This window comes from Mastigoproctus giganteus, chromosome 6 (assembly GCF_048544385.1).
Source record: "Mastigoproctus giganteus isolate SK-2022 chromosome 6, ASM4854438v1, whole genome shotgun sequence".
Classification (NCBI taxonomy): domain Eukaryota; kingdom Metazoa; phylum Arthropoda; class Arachnida; order Uropygi; family Thelyphonidae; genus Mastigoproctus; species Mastigoproctus giganteus.
The window spans coordinates 197,918,805-197,941,810 of record NC_143580.1 but is presented as its reverse complement, the minus strand read 5'-3'; the positions used below and the strand labels follow the sequence as shown (position 1 = coordinate 197,941,810).

Below are 23,006 nucleotides of genomic sequence, written 5' to 3'. Positions count from 1 at the left end.
AGCATGGCATGCCTCTGCATTATCTTTAATGGTTAACTTTATTCCTGACTTTTTTTTTTTTTTGGTGACACCACATACACTGTTACTAAAAGTATTGGGACAGTAACAAATCAGCACATTTTATGCAAGTTGTTGATTATGTGAATAAATAAAACTACAGAAGGCAGAAGTATCCTTTACAGTTGGTGTGCCATGCAGAAATATGCCCAGCAAATTTGTACATATACAGGTGGCAAGATACAATTACAGGCATCCTCCATCTGGAGTACTGTTCACAATTGAGATAACTAGCCATTCCAAAGTGGAACATCAACTTGGAGGAAATGTGCATTTGATGAGATCCTTAAACAATTGACCATATCCAAGGATTATCTGAAAGGTCTAGAAATGTACTGGGGCAGTTGCTGCACAATACTCAGTGCATTGCATAAACAGGGATTCCACAAATTATTAGCCACTCAGAAACCTTTCATCACAAAAGTTAATGCAAAGCAAAGTGAACAGAAATCATGGGATGCCTACCTAGGAACGGGTAGGTCCACCTTTCGCCTGGATAAGGACAATCACACGGCAAGGCATTGAGTTGACTAGTTCACGAAAGCATACCACAGGTATTTCCATCCATGCTTGCTGCACCACTGTTCATAATTCCGTCACATTCCTAGGTGGAGGATCCAAAGCTTGAACAGACCTTTGCACAGCATCCCAAAGATGCTCCACAGGGTTCACATCCGGTGAACAGGGAGGCCATTCCATGGTGGTAAAATCTGCGGAATGCTCTTAGAACCATTATCTAGTCACCACTGCTCTGTGAGGAGGCGCACTGTCCTGCTGGAAGAGTTCATTGCCTTGTGGGTGCACGATGACCATGAAGGGATGCAGATGGCCTGCAAGGATGGACACGTAACCTAGACCATTCAGAGATGCATCTAGATGTACCAGAGGTCCCAATGTGTGCCGTTTGAACACGCTCCAGACTATTACTGACCATCCACCTGCCTGAACAGTTCCTTGTTAACATGATGGTGCGTAGCTTTGTCCGGTTTCCACCAGATACGTATCCTCCCGTCCACTCGAAATAACTGGAAACAGGACTAGTCAGACCAGGAGACCCTTCTCCAATCATCCAAGGTCCAGTGTCGATGTTGTTTCACCCAGTTGAGGCATAGAATTCTGTGTCATGGTGTTAGCAGTGGGACTCTGGTGGGTTGGCTGAAATAATGCGAGACAGACATCGATGGCCATGTTCATCCACCACCTTTCTTCACCCACAGACGATGAAATCTTATTCCGGAAATGGCATATTCCTGATACTTTCATGTTACTGTTGAATAGGGATAGTGCAATTTCTGTACCACCTCTGCGATAGAGTGACCCATGCGTTGGGCACCCACCATCATCCCTCTTTCAAAGTCAGTTAACTCGTGACGTTTATCCATACTGACGTCAAATTACCGTATACGTGAATGCAGTGCACCTATATACATGCCCAGCAGTGGGTTTGTCTACTAGCAAGAGGGGTGATAGCATTGCATTGCCCAGGAACCCCATGAATTCTGTCCTTTCAGTGTATGCAATGGTATGGTGTCATGTTTGCAGGAACTGGCCTCTGGAGAAATGGGGAATGGTTCTTTGGAATAATAAATCTTGATGTTTTAAGTTTTTTTTTCATCAGAAGGAAGAACTTGTGCATTGTCAACCTGGTAATATTTTAAAAAGGACTGCATTATCGTGAGATGGTTGCAATCATAGGGAAAACCATATTCCCTCTAGCTGACATTGCTAACTACAGTTAGCAGATGTCAGCTAGAGGGAATATGGTTTTCCCTGTGAGTTATTTTCAGCCCACACAACATGCAAATTGACATCTGAATACACAGACACTTAATAATACACTTCTGTGAGTACTGTAAGAAGTGGTGCTCTATTATGGTCAGCATAGTCACTGGTCACAATGCACTAAAAATTCTCAGGAACCAAATAAGTAATCACCCCCGAACTGGAGCCTGAATGTGGCTGCTTGTGGGTTTTCATCGTAATGTAACTTTCCCACAAGTATCACTAAAAAAATCTAAAAAAAGGATTAACCTCAGCTTGAAATGTCAAAAACTTAATAAGGAAATTAATTACTGCAATTTTAATAACTGATTTAATTTTTTCTTTTTGCACCTAACTAACAAATAGAGAGTTTTCATTTTGTCAATAATAGTATTTTATGAGGTAAACTAAATAATGGGATGAAACTATGAAAGCAAAACAATAAGTATTACTCTTTAAAAAAATCAAATCCCTTTCTTTCCTTGTTTCATACACTGGCGAAAATCACACACACACACACACACACACACACACACACACACACACACACACACACACACACACACACACACACACACACACACACACACACACACACACACACACAACTAGTTTTGAGAAAATAAATTATTGAGCCCTCTGTTGTTTTATAAATACTCTCTACAACATTACAAAAAATACTCAGTTATATTATAAAGAAAGTGACATTTCTGGGTTCATCTGTGGAATCCTATCATCAAACCAAAGGACAGAGGGAAATTATGGGCTGTCCAAAAATTGCAACCATGGCTATGCAATACTATTTGTTTACCCAAAATTAAGATACTGCACTGCACATCTATTTCTTACTCTTTTTTTTTTTTTTTTTTTTTAATTTCCTTCTATCATTTGGTTCAATGACACAATTTGAGAATCTGTCATTGACAAATCCAGGAATGTCTTCTATAATATAAATCAGTGTATTGTTTGTATCAGCATGGAGGTTATTCTTATAGCAACAGCAGGTTCAATAAAAGTAATTATTTTCCCATGGGATAAAAGTAGTGCTTTTCTTTTATTTATATTAATCCCCATGCATTGCTTTTCTTGTAATACAAGGTCTCACAAAATTAATGAGACTGATTTTATAAAAAATTATATTGTAAAATTTTCTATGACTGAAGGTTCACTCCTTCCAAATAGTTTCCTTGAAAAGCTATACATTGCTTCCAGTGCCCTTTCCATCTCTGGAAGCAGTGATAGAAGTCTACTTCTATGAGGCCCTTCAATGCATTGTTTACAGCACTCTGGATATTGTTGATTGTCCAAAAATGGAGGTGATTCTTGATCTTTGGCAAAAGAAAAAAAATTTCATGGCAGCTGATCCAGGGAATACAGGATCTGGAATGTTTTTGGAGGTCAAAAACTCCATAACAGACATTGCACGGTGGCAGAGTACATTGTCATGATGTAAAATCCAGTTTTTGGTCTAACACACAGAACCCCTTTTCCATAGCTGTTCAAAGAAGAGATGATTTGGTAGAAAGTTTGTTTCACAGTTTTACCTTGAGGCATGAATCCTTTGTGAACCACTCTGTGCTGATAAAAAAAAAAACAAATGAAAAACACTGATCTGATTATGGATTTGCTCATTTGTGCTTTCTTTGGGTGTGGAGAATTTGCAGTGCATCATTCTTCACTCTGTCTTTTTGTTTCTGGATTGTACTAAAAAAATCCATGTTTCACTACCTGTAATCACTTGCTAAAGGAACTCTAGCTCAGTTTCAACATGGCCCAGAAGGTCAGGGCAGTTCTACCAATTTTGATTGTTTTTCAGCGAGATTTTTGCACAAATCCAAGTACTCTGTTAAAACGTCATGGACTAAGTAGTTCAGCTCACCTGCCATCACTCTCGTGGTCAACCATCAGTCAGATACAATCAGAGCCCATACCCCTCCACATTCTCCTCTGTTATTTCCAGGTCAGGTCTCTTTCATGGTTCATCTTCAACCACTTTACATCCTTCCAAAATGGCATTGTATTATTGAAACACTTGGGCTCAGGATCAGGCTTGATCTCCAAAGCTCTTTTTAACTTTTCATGTGCTTCCTTTGCACTTTCATTGAGTTTGATGCAAAATTTGATAGCATAATGTTGCTCAGTATTCTTCTACAGTCATTTTTCATGACAGTCAGCAAATACTTGGTTGCTTACTTTATGATGACTCAACACATATTGAATGCAACAACTTAAGTTGTGCAGGGGGGGGAATTTAAACTTACACACTGATATGTGGTATGTGTACACAGTGCTGTCACATCATGTTTTATAAAACCAGCCACATTAATTTTGTGATACACCTCATACATAAAAACATCTCAATGTTTTGAATATACGTCAATGCATAATCTTTTGATATCAGAACAACAGCAGTTAAATTTAAAGTAATGCATATCCAAGTGAACAAATGTAACAACTTTTTGAAGACTGTTATTTTAGCAATATGTATGAATGAATGGAAATCACATAGGCAATCCATGATGTAGCTATGTGTCTAAAATTTTGCAAATAGGATAAATATTTAATTAGGTCAACAGTCCTTGTTATTTATAGAATTTTAAGGCTAATTTGCATTGCATTATTAACCTTGAACTGTTTAGCAGAATTTCATGATTGTTAGAGAAGGATTGTGGATATTACTTGTATGAGACTAACGGCATTAAGTTAAATGCCATTAATCTCGTACAGTAATTTCAAAATCTAAATGTTAGCTTCCAGATGGAATTCAGAAACATTGCTACTGTTTAATTTAGATATTGGGATTGATTAGAGCAAAATTATAATAGATACATCCTTTTCCTACCAATAAACTAATTAAAATAATATTCACATGATAAAGAAGCGCCTCCGTAGCCAGGTGGGCAGGAGCAGCAGTGTGTAGCACATGCTTCTTGATTAGACTGGGGTTCGAGCCCGTGACCACCAAATACAGAGGATGTGGAAAGGTCGAGGAATGACCACCGCATATCCCCGGAGCAATATGGCCTTAGTTGCTAATGCTCCTAAAAACCAAATAACAAACAAACATGATAAAGTGCAATTCCCTAAAACTTACTTATAGTTTAATGAATTAATATTTTTGTCATTCTTTCTGATTTATAATGAAAACTTTATTAAGATGATGTGACAGAAAAATGGTTTATAATAACCAACACTGTAGTTTATGATAAAAACTTTATTAAGATGGTGCAACAGAACAGAAAGCCCTTCAATGTCATAATAAAGCTAGGGAAATGAGAGAGTAAGAATTAAGATATACATCTTTATAAATTATATTCAGAATATGATTTAGATTTTAATTATCATATCCACATCTACAAATATCAGACTTGCATTACATAAATAAAAAAGAAAAAAAGTAAAGCATGAGTGTGGACTGACCAAATTTTTTAACATCTCTATAGAGTTTTCAATGGAAGGTTTCTCCCTGGATGTTTGTCGTAGTATGGTAGCAATGATGGATGTATCCTTTGAGTCTTATTTTTGCTTATTTTATCAGATTTCATTAGCAGTTTTTAGTTGTGTAATATATTAACCTTTGATTGAAGGGGAAGGGAGGTGTGTATAGTATACTTAGAATTGTGAACTTTTGTAAAGGGGAGGGATATTGTATAAGGGTTGGACTTAAATAAATTTTTTACTTGCTTTGTGATCTAATTTTGGAATTTTCCAAAATTTGACTAGGGTTATCAACATATAAAAACCTCAGTTGCAGAATACTTACTAAGTTAAAAACTGAAGAATTAAAGAACATCTTAAATATCCCCATCAGCACCTGTTATAAGTCCCAATCACAGTGAAGCAAGTGACAAGATAGGTTTCCAGCAGATGAAATCTTACTTTATTTATTTTTATTCTGTTTTATTGGATTTTATTTTGCACCTTATAAAAATGTGAGCTGCAGAGGAGACAGAATGATCTCAGAAAGATTGTGTTTCTTTTGTAATAGCATGTCAAAATATTCTTTCTAATTTCAGTATGGTGCAGTGTCAAAATATTCTTTCTAATTTCAATATATTATGTAATATTATAATTCTTTGCATATATTGCCCTATGCATACATATTTCATGTAATTATTTTTGCTAATTGAGTTGTGTGTAAAGGGCATGTTAAATTATACATATATTATTATTTTTTTTAATTACACAGAATAATTACATTTTTCAATCTTTTAAAATTTGAAAATGGACCAATATCACATAAAAAGAAAGCTGAATAATGCTGAAAAGAACAATAATACATGGGGAAAAATACTGACAAAGTTAATGGGAACAAATACTGAAGAATACCAGAAACAAAAGTATTTAAATTTTTGATCAAGAAATCAAAAAATTTCAATGATTGTATTCAGTAAGGATTTATAGCAAGCAAGAAAATTTAGCACCTGTCTATGTTATTTGTCAACACAAATCCATAGTTGACTCAAAGAAACTATTATGCCATTTGAAACTTAAACAACCAAAATAGACATCCTAACTTTAAAAATGTATTATTTTTTCTAAACAAAACTTGTGTTGTCAGGAATAATGAGAGGGGACAGTTCTTCAATGCTACTAAAATGCTCTTGAAATACATTTTTTTTTTTTTTCAGTACATAATGTTCTACACACAGTATTCAGTGTGCATCTATAAGTCATATATTTAAAGAGCATAATGGTATTTCTTTTTTTCTTTTTTTTTTAATGAGAACCCCAAACACGAAAGGTATCAAAACCTATAGTACTTAGTACCGTGCATGGGTTGAAGGAGAAGTATGGGAAGAGGGGGATGCCGGAAACTTTGCTCTAGAGACTAAACAGTGGTGAAACCCATGTTTAGTCTCTAGAGCAAAGTTTCCGGCATCCCCCTCTTCCCATACTTCTCCTTCAACCCATGCACGGTACTAAGTACTATAGGTTTTGATACCTTTCGTGTTTGGGGTTCTCATTAAAAAAAAAAAAAAAGAAATACCATTATGCTCTTTAAATATATGACTTATAGATGCACACTGAATACTGTGTGTAGAACATTATGTACTGAAAAAAAAAAAAAAAACCTCCAGAATGACTACCTAGCAGCAAGAGAAGTTTACAACTTCATTGTTTTTGGACAACCAAACAGCAGTGCCCAGTTAACAGTGAGCTATGTCTCTATGTCTTTGTTCAGATCCATGTGTTATGCAACACATGGATCTGAACACACAATTATATTCCATAACCAGCTTTGAAAATAATACAATATAGTAAGATTAGAACCAAAGGGCTACAAAAATATCTGATATAACCACCTCAAGAGACCAATAAAAATGAAGTGCTTAAGACACAGTTTAGTGCTTAATAAAGAGTGTGTGGGCAGTTTTAGTAAATTTGACTTAGAAATTTTATTAAATTAAGAAATAATTTAGAAATATAAAATTTGCATTAAAGTTACATGTGATTCTTTGATTATGGAGTTGCTCATTCTCTGCTGTCTTTTTATAGTGCTGTACTGTAAATTGGTTTCTTTGTAAATAGTACCTAATTTGGATGCATGTCTCACTATAAGGAATTGCCAGGTTTTTTTTTGAAAAAAAATTTTTTTTTCTGTATATATTTTCTGTTTCTTTTAACTGGTAATACAGAAGTATTACTTGTTTAATGTTTTCTGTTCAAGTATTTTTTAAAACTATAGTGATGTTACTTTAACCTACTTAACTGAGTGATAAAATAATAAAACTTGAATAAAAATTACTTGCTTATACAGGTAGAATTAAAATTTGGAAAAATGATTTGTATACTTCTTGCTGTTTATGTTAGACAATTTGATGGGATGTTTGTAAGGGGGGGAATTTAGCATGGTGCCTATAAACATCTGTCACTTAACAGTGAAGAGTTTAGGAGGGTTGTTTAAAGCAGGTTTCTCTTTAAATTAACTGGATTAGCTATAAATACAAAAAAAAAAAAAAAAAGTTTATTTAAATTCTGATAACACTACTGCTCATAGACTTTATGATATAACAAAAGACGTTGGGACAGGGACTATTACATGCTGTTAATGAAGATAAAATTGGTAAAGATAGTAATGATGCAAAATAATATTTTCTCAGTTTTACAATGGAATTTATGATGAAATTATGAACTGCAGACTTATCTGGCAGAGAACAGAAGAGGTGGTGAAGATTTTAATAAAGCTTCAATAGAAAGAAAAACTCTGTAACAATCTTATATTTTAGACTGGTGAATGTTTTATTGAATGAAAATCTATCTTATTTCCATGCTAAAGGCAAGCTACAGTTTGCGCTTGCCAAATAAAATTTTTGGTCAGTGGTAGACTTAACAACGCAACTTGAACTACACTGCTTTCAGAAGTTACCTTGGTACTGCACATGCAGACTTCTGTTTCTTTTAACTGGAAATAAGACAAATGGGATCTTTAGCTAGTTAAACTTTCACTAACTTTGCTTCCAAACCTCAAGTCTTTCCTAAGTTTTAATATGTCTGAATGTATTGAAAGCATTCTGGCTTTCTGAACGTGTTTGATACCTAATATATTACTGTTATTAATTGCATGCATGTTTTTCCCATATTTATATATGAATTCTTTTAGTGTGGTATTTGTTTTTATCCACTCTTCTCTTAGCATAGCAGAAGTCAACATGATTTGCGGTTATTTAAATATAAATGAATATCTGTATATAGAAATTCTGAAAGTCCAAGAGAGTATTATATACACACATACTTCAAACACCTTAACTGATATTCAGGTGGATCGTTCAGGAAAACTTGGACTAGAAGAATTCAAAACTTTATGGGTGGATATCCGAACTTGGAAGGTAATAAAAAAATTTAATTAAATAAAAAATGAAATTTTGAATCCTTATACATGAAATTTTGTTGCTATTTGTCCATAAATGCATCCCTGCTAACTCATATAATGTTTATATTACAGCATATTTAAGTTATTCTTTTCAGTGAACTATTAATTAGCAGAGGTTATAGCCTGGTGTGTGAAAAGTTTAAATCATTTAGAGGAGCCATCAACAGAATATAAATACCTAGAAGATAGGTTTTGTATTCTGTTGAATACAAAATATAACATAGTAAATGTATTTTAAAAATAGCTGGATGATTGTGAACATATGACAGAAAAAGCCAAACTTCAGTACAAGAAAAGAACATAGACCACAAAGGAAATTTGAAAGTATAGATGCTGAAAGATAATAAATTCTCTAAAAGTAATTATTAAACTACAGTTCTTTGGTACAAGTATTTTTTATGTCAAGTAAATTCTTAAAGTATTTTCAATGATTGAAAATACTCTAAAAGCAGTGAAAAACTCAACCTTGCTTTTATGTTAGTTGTTATAAAAATATGGACATAAAGAGTACAAACTATGTCTTTTAAAATACAATATTTAAAAAGGAAAGCACAAAAATTCATGAATTTAAAAACAGCTGAGTGAAATCATGCATAATAATTAATAACCACTAAAATGGGAAAAACAAAATAAGTTAGAACTTCGGAAAAACAGTGGCTGTTAGTTTACATCAGAGTGTTTAGTAGTACAGTGAAATGTTATACTGAATAATTATCTTATTCAGTTATTTATTAAAATCAGATAAAGAGACTGAAATTTTTCATTGGTCCAGAAATATATCTAATTTGATTATTCAGCTATATGTCACCAGAATATGTATGATAATAATAAGAAATTAGATCCAAGAAAGAGGAGAGGTTAATAAAGTTAAGCTGCAGTTATATCCAGAAAGGTCATAGAGCTGAACTCAGATTCACGTGTTTTCAATGCTCTGTGTATGCTTATTTTTGGGGGAAAGTAAAAATGAACAGATTCCAACCTTCCTAGAAATAACTGTCTTGTCAGTGCTGGAATTAAGATTGCCTCCTAAATTTTGGTAATAAAAAGGATAACAAAATGGGTTTAATATCTGAGAGGGTAAGGTTGTTGAGTAGTGGGGTATTCTTTTTCTGTGTAATAAGATGTATCCATGGTTCAGTGGTTAAAGATGCATTGCCACAAGTAAGAAGGTTCAAGTTTGAGCCTGTATACTGCCACAAAAAATGCACAGCCCATTGCGATGGTCATGCTAAAAATCTGGCTGTCCTTAATATTTAAATATGTATGCAGTCATGATAAAATTGTAAGCTCTTCTGGCCTCATGCATATAGAAAATAAATGGAAATTTATTAATTTAAGAAACACCATGAAAATATATTATTAAACATTTTCTTGAAAGAGCCAGTGGAACAATGCAACAAACAGAGTGCTTTTCCCCGGCACATTAAAATTATTGTACATATATTATGAAATAATACTGAATAAATTCATAAATTATTGTGTCCTCATGAATTTTCATTATCTTTTCTCACAAAAGTTCATGCTAACCCTGATGCTAGATCAACAGAAAATGTAGAAAATATTGTGGCAACAAAATTGTAGTAACACTAATTTTCCAAAACAAAACTACACCATGCTGTACTGTATTGTGTGCAAAAAAAGTCTGTAAAATAAAGATTAAATATATAATTGTAGAAAGTATTTCTTTCTCATTCAGTTTATTTTCAAAAAGGTATATTATGCAGTTCCTGAAATTGAGAAAAGCTTCCAAGATCAAGTTTTCAGCTCATGAATTTGAAGTTGAGGTGTCAGAAATTCTTGTTCATAAGATCAGGTGTTCATAAACTAGATGTTCATAAATTACGAGGGCAATTTAATACTCATTAAATGTTGCACTCATTCATGAACCATACTAATGGATTATCCTAATCAAAGATGTCTTGTGCCAGAAGAAACAGTACAATTAATTTGCTGGGTTTGTCAAGGGAAAGTCTTGTCTGACAAATTTAATTCGATACTATGATGTGGTCACAAAGGAACTGGATGCAAAAAATAATTTTCATATCATATACATGGTTTTAGGAAAGCTTTTGACACTGTTGTGCATGGAAGAATACTGTAAAAATTGGAACAGTATGGTATTAAGGGTAAGTTGCTACAATGAATAAAAGGGTGGTTGAGTGGGGGAGAAGACAGAGAGTGGTAATCAGTGGACACTGCTCTTCGTGGACTGATGTTATTAGTGGAGTCCCCCAGAGTTCAGTGTTGGGCCCATTGTTGTTTTCTGTATTAATGATATTGATGAAGGTATATCAGGCTTAATGTCCAAGTTTGCAGATGATACGAAGGTTGGAGGGGTTGTTAATGACAGTATGCTGCTGCAACAGGATCTGGAAAATTGAGCAGATGAGCTGAGAAGTGGCAACTGAAGTTTAGCATTGACAAATGTAAAGTACTGCATATGGGTAGTAGTAGTAACCCCAGAGTAACCTATCAACTGTGTGATACTACAGTCAAGGTAGTGGAGGATGAAAAAGATCTGGGGTTAATTGTGCAGTCAGATATGAAGTTTTCTGAGCAGTGCAGACAATCTGCAAGAGCAGCTCATGGTGTCTTGTCAATGATATACAGGAATTTTTCTAGCAGGGATAAGGAGGTGATTATCCCCTTGTATAAGGCAATAGTCAGGCCACACCTTGAGTACTGTATACAGGTCTGGAGGCCTCATTTTAGGAAGGATGTAGAGCTGCTGGAATGAGTACAGAGAAGGGCAGTGAGATTGGTGAATGTAACAGAGGGTTGCTCTTACCAAGAAAGGCTTAAGTTCTGAAAATTGCAGTGTCTGGAGACTAGGCACCTGCGAGCGGATCTGATTGAGGCATAGAAGGCCTTGAATGGTTTGAGCAAGCTCAATGCTGACGGGCTTCTTCCTCTTGCCCAGATTAATTGCCTGAGGGGAAAATTTCAATAGATGTGTGGAAATTTGCTTTAGCCAGGAGCTGGTTGATTGCTGGAAGAAACTTCCATCTGTCATTGTGGAAGTTGATGGCTTAAATAAATTCAAGGCAGAACTAGAGAAACATTTAGAATGAATAGATGGGCGAAATGGGAAGGCTTTTTTTTTTTTTTTTTGCTGATGCTGTATAAGCTTGCTTTCTTGCATTATATGCCTCTACTAATGCTAATAAAGTTTTAGAAAATGGGATATCTTTGATGCCTCATGAAGGGATTTAAATGCAAGCTGTTTTGATAGTCTGTGACATCTTGGATTGTTGTTTGATTTAAAACACATGAAGGATAGACCTGGAATAACCAAGATGTTTACAAGAAATTCAACTTTTAATGATTTCAGCAGAATAGTCTTTTTTTTCAGCAACTGGCCTTTTCTAAACAAGTGATTAATATATTTTAACAAGAAGGCTAACAACTAAAAGTTGATTTAAATTAGCAGTTATAGTTGTTTCAAATAGTAACTGGCTATTAAGGCAGGCATAAGTTTGTCTGTTATACTGTGTTATTGTTTTGCTGTAGTCTTTTTTTTTTAATGTTCTGAAATAGGCAATCTATGTATTGAATGAAATCAGAAATTAGCTTGTTAGATATAAGAAATATTTAACAATTATACTACATATTTAAAAATGTCTAGATTAAATTAAAACTAGATATCTAAAATGCATCAGCAATTTTATGCTGATGCATTTTATTAGTCAAAATGTCCACAGACCAGAACATGTTGGGTAGTATTTTGATAAACCAACAGGATCATTTTGATGAGTCAATTATTGTCAAAGATATAGAAAGTAGTAAAAGATTTTTTAGTGTAGAAATGACAATTCATTTAAATGCAAAAACCTAACTGTTTTTCTCTTTATGTGTACACAGAACGTCTTTAAAAAATATGACGTTGACAACTCGGGTTTTCTGAGTACAATAGAACTCAGGGCATCACTGAATTCTGCAGGTATGTTTTTAAAGAAAATATTATTTATTATCATTTATGAGATTAAGTATTATGAGAGTGAAGTCATATCAGATAATTTAGTGAAGTTTTAATTGGTGGAATTTAAGCCTACAGTAGAGATATAAAGCAGGTAGAGAAAAGAGGGAGCTCAAGAATAAAAATAATCCTGAAAGAGTTTGCATGAACATTTTTATAGGAAAAATGTAGTAGTGGAAAATTTTCTTCTTTATTTGAAGCCTTATTGTCCTTAAGTGGGGCAAACGATTCTCATCTAGTTAATTTTCATTAGTTTTGTTGATGGTTTGTCTTGCTGTTTTCATATTGCTGAATTTATTCAGTCACAAAGTGACTTGATTTCAATTACTGGAGGAATCTTAAGGAATGGAAATGACTGTAAAACTAGAAAGGGATTAAGGTTGATGGAATCCAAAAGCAAAACTCTTTTGGAAGTAAGTGACTGCTCTTCAATTGAAAATGTGCTGTGAAAATCAGTAAGGCTAACTTCCTTGTATATTTCGAGTAGGAAAATTTCTCAGCTATCATTTAGCTTGCTGGAAGTTATATGAAATTATACACAAAATATTTGCAACCTCAAAGATCATTTTAACTCAGTCTAAAAGCAATTTCTCAAAATTTTAATTGGGGCAAAAAAATTACCTAAAGAAAGCAATGCAAGTTAGTCCTGAGTGAAAAGAATGATTTTTGAGTTTGAAACAGCAAAATAAACACAGGGTCAAAATTTAACCTATTGTTGGTTGCTGGGATTCCCCCCCCCCTCCTAGACATATGAAGAGCTGTGGTTAAATATACTGGAAGGGGAATTGTCGAATTATAGGTTTGAAAAATATTTCAACATTATTAAAGGTGCTGGTGGATTGGTATTACCTCTTAATAACTTATTAATTTTTGGGTAGAAAAGGAGCAATGTTTTCATGTCTTAGTGTAGGGTATCATAGTTTCTATTTAATTAGGTGTTGTATGAGTTCCAGTCAAAACAGGTTCAGGTCAGCAAACACTGGCCTTTCTATTAGTGTAGGTAAAGTCAACACAAAACAGTATATGAAGTGAAGATATTGTAATCAGCAGTAGTGAGAGAAGAACCACATGGTTACAAAGCAGCACTTATGATGTCTACCAGAAATTAGTTTGTAGCAACTGGCAGAAATATGTCAGTTTTTCCATCAGCAAGTATAGTTTATACTCTTTTGAAAGAAATTTGAACTGATATGATTCTGATTAAATTCCCAAGCCAAGCATTACTTCCAAGGATTTCTTCCCTTTCAAGTTCCTTAGCAATGCAATCTGGCTTGAGATTTTAATCAGCAGTACACTAATTATTCATTGCAAATACTGTTTTCACCCTGCATTAGTGTTTTCTATCAAACACTGAGAGTATTCAGTTCTAGTTGCTTAGTATTGGCTTCCAGTAAACTCATGAATACTGTCTTATAATCCACTTACACAAGGGTACATAAACTGAAAATGGATGGCGACAGGATAAATGTACAAAAATTTGCTTTCAGCCAAAGAGTAACTGATTGTTCAAACAAACTACGTACCATCTGGCATTGTAGAAGTGGGTAATTTGAATAAATTCAAAGAATGAGATGTATTATTATTAGAGGGGATGGACAGATAAGATGGGGTAGTTTTTTTTTTTTTTTATATAACGCTTGTATCATTTGCCAGTACTAATAATAATTATTTCAGTTTCCTTTATTACCGTGTTGGATTAATGCCACGCAATAGTAATAAACTATTCTGTGGCATGAATCCATAGGTGACGATTTTAGCAAGCAGATCCCCCATATATGGAATCCATAAAGGATATTACATAGTGATGGAATCCATACGAAATAAAGGCTTTAATAATGTAAGTTTACTGTTAGGGGTTACTATGTCACTTTCAAAAGAACAGAAGAGAAGGAAATCTGTTAACAGGGAATAACCAGATGATGACAATAACTTGTCACTCTTTTTAGGAATAGGCCAGGAGTCGGAAACCTGCGGCTCTTTGAACATGTAAATGCAGCTCTTTAACTCTTACCCCACATGTATGACAAGCGATGTATTTCTGTGAGCAAATATTTTCAAACATGAACTATATTAAAAATAAATCAAGAAACAGTCTGAACAGTATGTGTCCCTCAGCATGCTTAAAGATGAAAATTACGGCATACCTGCCTGACATTGAGAGACTTGCTCAAGGAGTGCAGCAGCAAAAGTCACATTAATTCATACCTAATTGGATGTTTGTTACGTTTTGTCAGTATTAACAAATAATATTTCAAAAAAATATATTTTTTTAATAAAACACCCCACTCTATTCCATTTCTTAAAAAATCCCCCCCCCCCCCCCCCAGGTGAGCTGAGATGCAGCTCTTCGGATTCTTTTTTTTTTTTTTTTTTTTTTTTTTTTAAATTAGATCAAAAATGGCTCTTCACTAAAAAAAAGTTGCCGGCCCCCAGAATAGGCTGTGAAACAGGCAGTTATCTGTACAGAAACCCTGCACAATAAGAGTAAAAAATAAGGCAGTAAAAGATGGGAGTTCACTACAGAACCAAATATTTTAAAAACAGCTGAACAAATGTAAAAACTAGGACTTCCTGGTATTGGGATTGTTTAAGGCTCTTATGATCCTTTCTTTCAGAAAATCACGGAAGAAATTTGCAGCATATATTTTTGTGACAGGAAGAGATCTCTTAAGAATGTCAAAGAGATGATAGGAAAGCTGTTGTTGTGTTTGAGATTTTTTTGGCACAAGGGCCTCCTGGACCAAATTTTGCCTAATAGGAAAGTAGATTGTGGTGCATCAGCCTTATCTTTAGGCTCACTTTTACAACTGAAATATATGGATGCAAAGAGCTAGAAGTGATGCAGATCACTTACTTCTACCTCCATCTCACTAGATGTCAATGGCTGCTGCTTGCCCTCCATTTTAACGTAAAACAATCAAAATAACTGTTTTGGCTTTTGTTTTTACTCTACATTAGCCCCTACTAACATATCAGTTAAACCTAATTTGTATGTTGCATAACTCGTCATATCTATCGTTGATTGCCAAACTTCTGTTCTGAACCACAGTGTGCACTTGAATTCACCTCTAGTGTAATCCAACTGATTTTTGCTATCATTTAGGTTTTGTTCACAAGAAATTGACTATCAGACTTATTTTAGCAATTTTTTTTTTTTGCATTCGCATTATAAATAAAACTATTGAACAATTAATTAAACTGACTACCGGTGTACAATGTTTTCAAATTTAAATTGCAAATTTTTCAAGACTCTTGCCACGCGTAGAATTTCAATATTATTTTAATAATACAATCACAAATTTCTTAATATACATATTGCCACCTCTGACAGTTTCATTTTGAACCTGCCTATTAAGTACATCCAGTTAATATCTTGCCAATTATACTAATCTAATTCTACACAGATCTTAGAATTGTTCAACCTTGTTAAAATTATTTAGTGTCATAATTTTGTGAAAGCACATTAGTGTCATAATTATGCATTTCTAAAGGTTTAATCACTTATGTATATCTTCATTTTCAGCTTACCTTTTATTACCCTTTTTATTATCTATTTAATAAGTTATATTTTTACTTTAGTCAATTTTGAATGTTAGTTATGTTTTTTAACTTATACGGGATTCAAAGTGACGAGAAAGGTTACACAAAGTTGCACGGTTTCATGGAAAACATTGAAAATTATATACTCCAGAAGTCCAATTTTATGCACACACTGTTATCAAAAGTACTGGAGCACCACAGGACAGTCACATGATTTGGAGAGGGGTAACTTCGAATCCCATCAGAAATTGGAGGAATTCTTTAAGGCCTCTTCATTTGGGGCTGTAGTGAGCTGATCTCGGACAAAGGGGGTGATAATTTCTCCCCTTGAGTTTAGAGTTTTTAACCTACACAACATGCATATCAACTGGTGAACGTGCTGAAAAAGAGATAATACATAATTTAGCATCAAATAGTATCATTTGGTGTATAAAGAATTGGTGCACCACCTGAGCAATTGATGCACCAAAAATTTACAAGAACAATCATCTGTGCAATGGATTGGAGAAGTTCATTGTTAAAAATCAACTGTGGCGGCCAGTTTTACAAGCTGCATTAAAAGATTTCCTACATGAAGAATGAGAAATGTTTCCATTGAAACTTGCTAAAAACTAGAGTTTGCTATGTTTGAGCCAAAAGTGACTTACATCATCATCTTTAGCTTACACACAGTGCAACACAAATTAGAAATTAAAATCTTCAGCTGGAAAAGTCATGGCCACAGCATTTTCACATTTTGATAAAAGATCAAATATAGCGTATAATGCAGTACATTGTATTATTAATATGATGTACTGTACATAATATATCATATTAAAATTTGTGTTTTAGTAATTTATATAAATTAATTAAATAAATCTTTATTGTTGCTAAATAAGATAAAATCTATGCTAAATATTTCTGTGTACCTTTAAGCCATTGCTGCTTTTCATACATATCATTTTCATTGCTGGGAGGAATTTCCAAATACTTTTGAAAGGGTAGCACATATCTGAATGGAAGAATATTGCAATGAAGTTAGGTAGGAAGGGTGAGATATCAGCTCATCAGTTAAAACAGGTTGTTTATGCATGGATATGGCACTTCCATCATTTCTACTACTCAGGTAGTATGAATGCATTGTTTATTCATATCTTATATTGTGAACACCTTCACAATGAGTTGCCTAGGTACTGCACTACTTCAAATAAGTAACGCTTCTCTGGTGGAGAAGACTGCTGTTACTTATTCTCAGATGAGCACCATCGCCCAGACAGCACCATTTTGAAGCTAGTTGGCTTCATCATCGGTGGGTGGACAGGTACCCTGTTGCAATAGTGACAACCCAGTTGTCATTTAATGGCATCAAAAAAGGACACGAAACCACAAGTAACATCTGAGTATGAGACCAGTATCTTATTTTTGGACTTCCTAAGGTTCACAAATTCACTGCCACAACACATATATGCATACAAGGCAGTCTGAGATTTGTGCCATGGCACACAAATACATTCAAAATGAACCTAGGTTGGGTGTCATAATGTACATGAGCAGTCATTCTTAAGTAGTCAACCAGGCTGTAAAGGTACACGAAATTAACAACTACTCAGTATTGGCACACTGATTGAACACTTTGCAGTAATGTTTGGCATTTTGTTTATAGACTTGGCACACAGTTTTATTTGTTTTTTGCTTGTGCTGATGTTAGTTTATGTACACAGATAAAATTTTTAAGACTTGTTCCGCTTGACAGTTCAGCACAAAAGTACTTGTAAGTGTTCACTTTTAGCAATGAATTCCAAATTTACAACCATTATGTACAAATTTTCAGAATGTTATGGGTGTCAGAATGTTGATTTTTTCCAACATTGTGACATCCTCTGGAGTGGATGTTTCTAAAAAAGAAGTTGCAGACACATGGTTTATTGTGTTTACTATTCAATTTCTTTGGAATAATGGTTGGAAATAGTTTAAGACCATACACTTGGGCTTCCTATATGTCATTTTAACAATTTAAGGAAAACATTTATATTTTTATATATTTAATTTAAATTAAAAATTTAATGAAGTTGGCTGTCCATTAAAAGCTAAATGGGCAGATATCAGTGACCTGGTTCTTTTGTGGCTGTATTTCTTGAATTCTAACATAATAATGATTCAGACAAAAGTCAGAAACTATACTACTAAGGAATACCAAAATTGAATTTTTTTGTGAATACAAAAATGCAGTTGATATGCCCCAGATTTAATTTTGGATTTATCATCCTGTTAACAAGGATGTGTATTTTTTTAATAACGTTATTAGTCAATGTAGAGTAATTATAAGTATTATGGCAATGGAATTTACGAATATTTCTTTTTAATTTGCATGTTTCAGTCAATGATGCATTTTAAAATTTTTGAAGTAGTTATTTTTAATAATTACTATAAAATTATAGTAGTAGTTAAAAAAAAAAATGTAACCTAAGTAATCATGCAGAGTGATTTTTACATCAACTTTATTAGGAACTTATAACATTTTTTTTTTTTTTTTTTATGAAAACTCCAAACACAAAAGGTATTAGAACCTATAGTACTTAGTACCATGAATAGGCTGAAGATTGAGATAAAGAAGATAATTGTATTGGTGGCTGGAACAACGTTGGATGTTACAAATTGCAAATTTTACAGGAGAGCCAATTTAATGGGAACACAATAAAAGCTACATAGTTGTCAAGGAAATCTCACATCCAACGTTGTTCCATTGTAATAAACGTTTTCCAACAAAGGAAAAAAAAAGAAATAGAATTTTTTTTTTTTTTTTTTAAATTTTTAATAAAAACACAGAGGAAAGTTTAATATTGTCCACAATTACATTGAACACTTACATTAGAATTCAATAAAAAAACATCAAATCAAGTGAAATGACATTTAAAAAATTAAAATTAAAAATCAGAAATAGCACACACATCAGATCCAAACATTAAAATCGGATATTCTCATGCACTTGGAATATTTTCATAAAACTCGCGGTGTGTAGGGTCCATTAGGTATTTTGTCATGTCCATAAGATCTTTCTTTTTCGCTTTTGAGATTGGAAGAGGGGCTGAGTATAATAGTGGTAGTTCACAGTACTTAATCACCTTTGGTTTCGCTGGGAAAACAGGGTCATGGTGCCATGGCCTCAACGTGTTGTGTCTCTCTCTCTTAAGTTGAGAGTAACTGGGTCATCTGCAGTCATCTTCAACCACACATACTGAGTGATCTTCATTTCTGTCTTGATTTTTCTGGGGGCAATATAGTTGAGATCTTTGAAGTCGGCCTGGCTCATTTCAGTGATCATGAAAGGTCTGTTTATCTTGGCATTTGCAATGACTGACTTCCAGTCTGAAGGGACAAGAGGTTTGGCCTTTTTTTTAGCACGCTCAATAAGTGCAAAGTCCCTGTCACAGGGCAAAAAACTGTGCCCCGTGATTAAAAATTTTTGATGTATCTCAGTGAAGTAACGTAATGATATCAAGTACCGGTACAACTTAATGATGTTCCAGTTGTTATTCTGACCTGTGCAGCGGTCAGACCACACAATCAGTTTTCTTTCTTGGCCAATGGGTAGAGGCTTGTATGATGAGGTCACATATTTTAATATGCACGATCCAATTTCTTTAGATCCACGCTTGGCTAAGCTTTCATGCCATAAGAGCATGTTAGCCTGATTTTCTGTCATATTGTGGATGCACAAGTTGTACGTCGAATATTGGCGCTGATAGTAAATATCAGAGTGTGTTAACATGGGCGTAAATAAAATCTGTTGTAAGTCAATGCAAAGTGTGACGAAATTCGCATTTTTTGAATCATTGGCAAGGGTTTTATATGCTTGGTCAGCCTTCTTGTGATGAATAAGACTTTCTTGTTCAATCTTATTCCGCTCTTCTTCGTTGTGAGCTAGGATCAGGCGGGCACAGTTTTTATCGCACTGTTTGCAAGTATCTGACCACGGTGCACCAAATCGCAAATTGAACTCTCTTTTGAAAATTTTTCTGTACTTTGTGGAATTTGCAGGACTGTCAGGGTACTTTTCTTCAAATAGGCGATACATTTTAGTTAAGTTTAAGTCAGGGCTAAAAAAAGTTTCGATGAAGCATTTCTACTGTAGTGACTAACTTCAGTTGGGAAAGAAGCAATATGCTCTCTGATATTTGAGTTTACAGCTGCATCAACAGCATGTGGACGGCCGAAATGCAATCCCCTTTTATCTTTCGGTGCGACCTCCCCGTCTTTCATTTTTTGTTGTAATATCTGTACTCGTCTCAGGGAAATAGTAAATGCGTTGCAAAATGTCTTCTGGCAAACAGGCTTCCCATTGAGACTATAATCAAAACCAGCCAATCGTGTTGAAGTCGAATCTGTTTTATTTGGACGTCTTCTTTTTGGCTCTCGTAAGGTAATTAACTTGAGCAGCAAAAGGGTTTGTTCATTGTAACTTACCTCGTGAAACTGTCGGAATAAATCAAGGACCCGTGGAAGGGTGAGGTCACTGCACCCTGACTTCTTGCACTTTGGTAAACAACCTCGAGGACTGGACGGTGGCTTTTTATCTGGAACAACTTTTCCCGTACGCCGATTCACGTAACTTGTACCACTGTCTTTCAAACATTTACGCTTTTTGTCTTTCCACTCCGCAATGTTCAACACCCGTTTATGATTGTTAATACTGTCTAAATCACTATTAGATACCTGCATTTTAGCAACAAACTTGACAGAACTGAAACCAAAATGAATTGTAACCTCTGGCTCACTGTTACACATCCAACGTTGCTCCACAACCTGAAATCGAGACATGCGCTCTTTAAACCGATTTATCACTATCTACCGGTGAGTTTGAGAACTAAAACTTTACACATTTTGATTCAGCAAATCACAACCAATGTTATTCCACAAAAAAAAGACTTTGCCAAAATAGTCACATCCAACGTTGTTCCAGCCATCAATTCAATTGTTGACATTAGGACTTAAATTTCTGTAGATTGTAATTTTCAGTAAATACATTGTGAAGGAAGGTTTTTCCAGAAAACAGAAGTTGAAGAGATAAATGAGGAAAAGAAAAAGTTGGTTCTGTGAGTATGGAGTTAGACAGTAAAAGGATGCTGACTGGTTGTGGCACATGTTTGGAAGAGGCAGGGGATGGTTACAGAAGCCAATTCAGAAGAGCATTGCTCAAGAACATATCTACAGAAAAGGAATGTCTGCAAGATGGAGAGTTTTTGTAAGATATAGGTCATTAATTAATCTGACTGCCTTCTTTTGAATAGGGTCTAGAAGCTTGAGAGAGGTTTTGGGGGCACTGCCCCAGATATGGGAACAGTATTCCATAGTAGGGCAGATTTCAGATTTCTACAGATTGAATAGCTGTTTGGAAGAAAAGTTACGCTGAGAGCAAAAAAGAAAACCCAATTTTTTAGATGCAGAGGAAGTAATATTTGTGATGTGCTTATGCCAAGAGATTAGAAATCAGGGTAATCCCTAATGCAGATATGTTATCTTGTATAGAGATTTGAGTGTCATCGAAGATAAGTGTAGGAGAAGTAGACTCCTTTTTGTGAGACATAAAACAGGCTGAGTTTTATATGGAAAAATTAACTGTTATCCCTGCCTCATTAAAAAAATTACTTGGAGATTAGCATTTAAGGAATTAGTGGCAGATATTTGAGAAAATGAAGCTGTTTGTGCAGATAAGGTTTCTCTCACTGGAAGGTGGAATGCAATGTGCTAACATCTGCAGAATTATGGATAGGATTTCCAGTCAGTGGAAGAAGGTCATTAATATACAAGAGGAAAAGGGTGGGAGGAAACACTAAAACTTGGTAAACACCCAAGTGGAAAAGTTAGAATATAGCCATCTACCACCACCACCCACAATGAGTGGTCAGAGAGACAACTTTTGCAATTGGATACCCAATACAATTTTAAAATTTTATAATTGGATACCCAATTGCAAAAAAACATTTGGCAACCCATAAAGGGGAAGCTTGTTCAGAAGACCTTTATGTCAAATATAATCACATGCGTGCACCACCCCAGATGTGGGAACAAACACAAAACCAAATCAAAACATGAAAATAGTCACAGATGAACATCAATTTCCCATCGACTTTTTTTTTCCACCGGTAAGTGGAATGAAGATGCTGTAACGATGATATTATTTTCAAAAACTTGTTTAAATAAAGATGAGGGACTAGTATAATCAAAAATATGATATCATAGTAGTGTCTTATCTTTTCAATGGCAGCCATGTTTTGTCTTGTTGCAAAAACTCACAAGGGGGCCGAACAGTAGTTCCTTTTCAAGGAAGGAGCTAGCTGGAATTATGAACTTTACTTCTAATGCTATTATTATGGACTTTTAACTGTCATTCCAACAAATCATTTCTTAAAGGAAGAAGGCAAAAAATATTTATTCCATAAGCTTAAATTAAAATGAAGTTAGCCTGGGACATTATAGGGGTTCTATAAATTATATCTTGACACGTGATCTTTGGAAAAGGCTCTATTGTAATAAACTTAAAACTTCTCTATTTAAAAAAAAAAACCCAGGTGGAGGACAGTTGAAAAGATAAGTTTTGCAATTTTAATACTTTTTTGCATAAGCTTATAAGTATTGTTCTAATAATAATTAAAAGCGATTGGTTTGTTTTGTTGTTTGGCATAGGTTATCGAGTAAACCTGCATGTGTTGCGTGCTCTTGTATTACGATATGGAAAGAATGGGAAAATAAGCTTTGAGGACTTCATCATGTGTGCTGTCAAACTTAAAACCATGATAGGTAAGAAAATATCTGGATTTG

At 34.4% G+C, this 23,006-nt stretch overlaps 1 protein-coding gene across 6 annotated transcripts in view; it reads left to right on the top strand.

Annotated features, from left to right (window-relative positions):
• The window catches only part of CalpA (calpain A), a 698,286-nt gene that overhangs the window by 662,617 nt on the left and 12,663 nt on the right, over positions 1-23,006 (top strand). For all 6 annotated transcript variants that reach the window (XM_090376655.1, XM_090376654.1, XM_090376656.1 and 3 more), the window contains 4 exons: positions 5,262-5,320; positions 8,580-8,648; positions 12,554-12,632; positions 22,872-22,985. In XM_090376655.1, the coding sequence (XP_090232781.1) occupies positions 5,262-5,320; positions 8,580-8,648; positions 12,554-12,632; positions 22,872-22,985 (321 nt within the window). The remainder of the gene's footprint in view (positions 1-5,261; positions 5,321-8,579; positions 8,649-12,553; positions 12,633-22,871; positions 22,986-23,006) is intronic.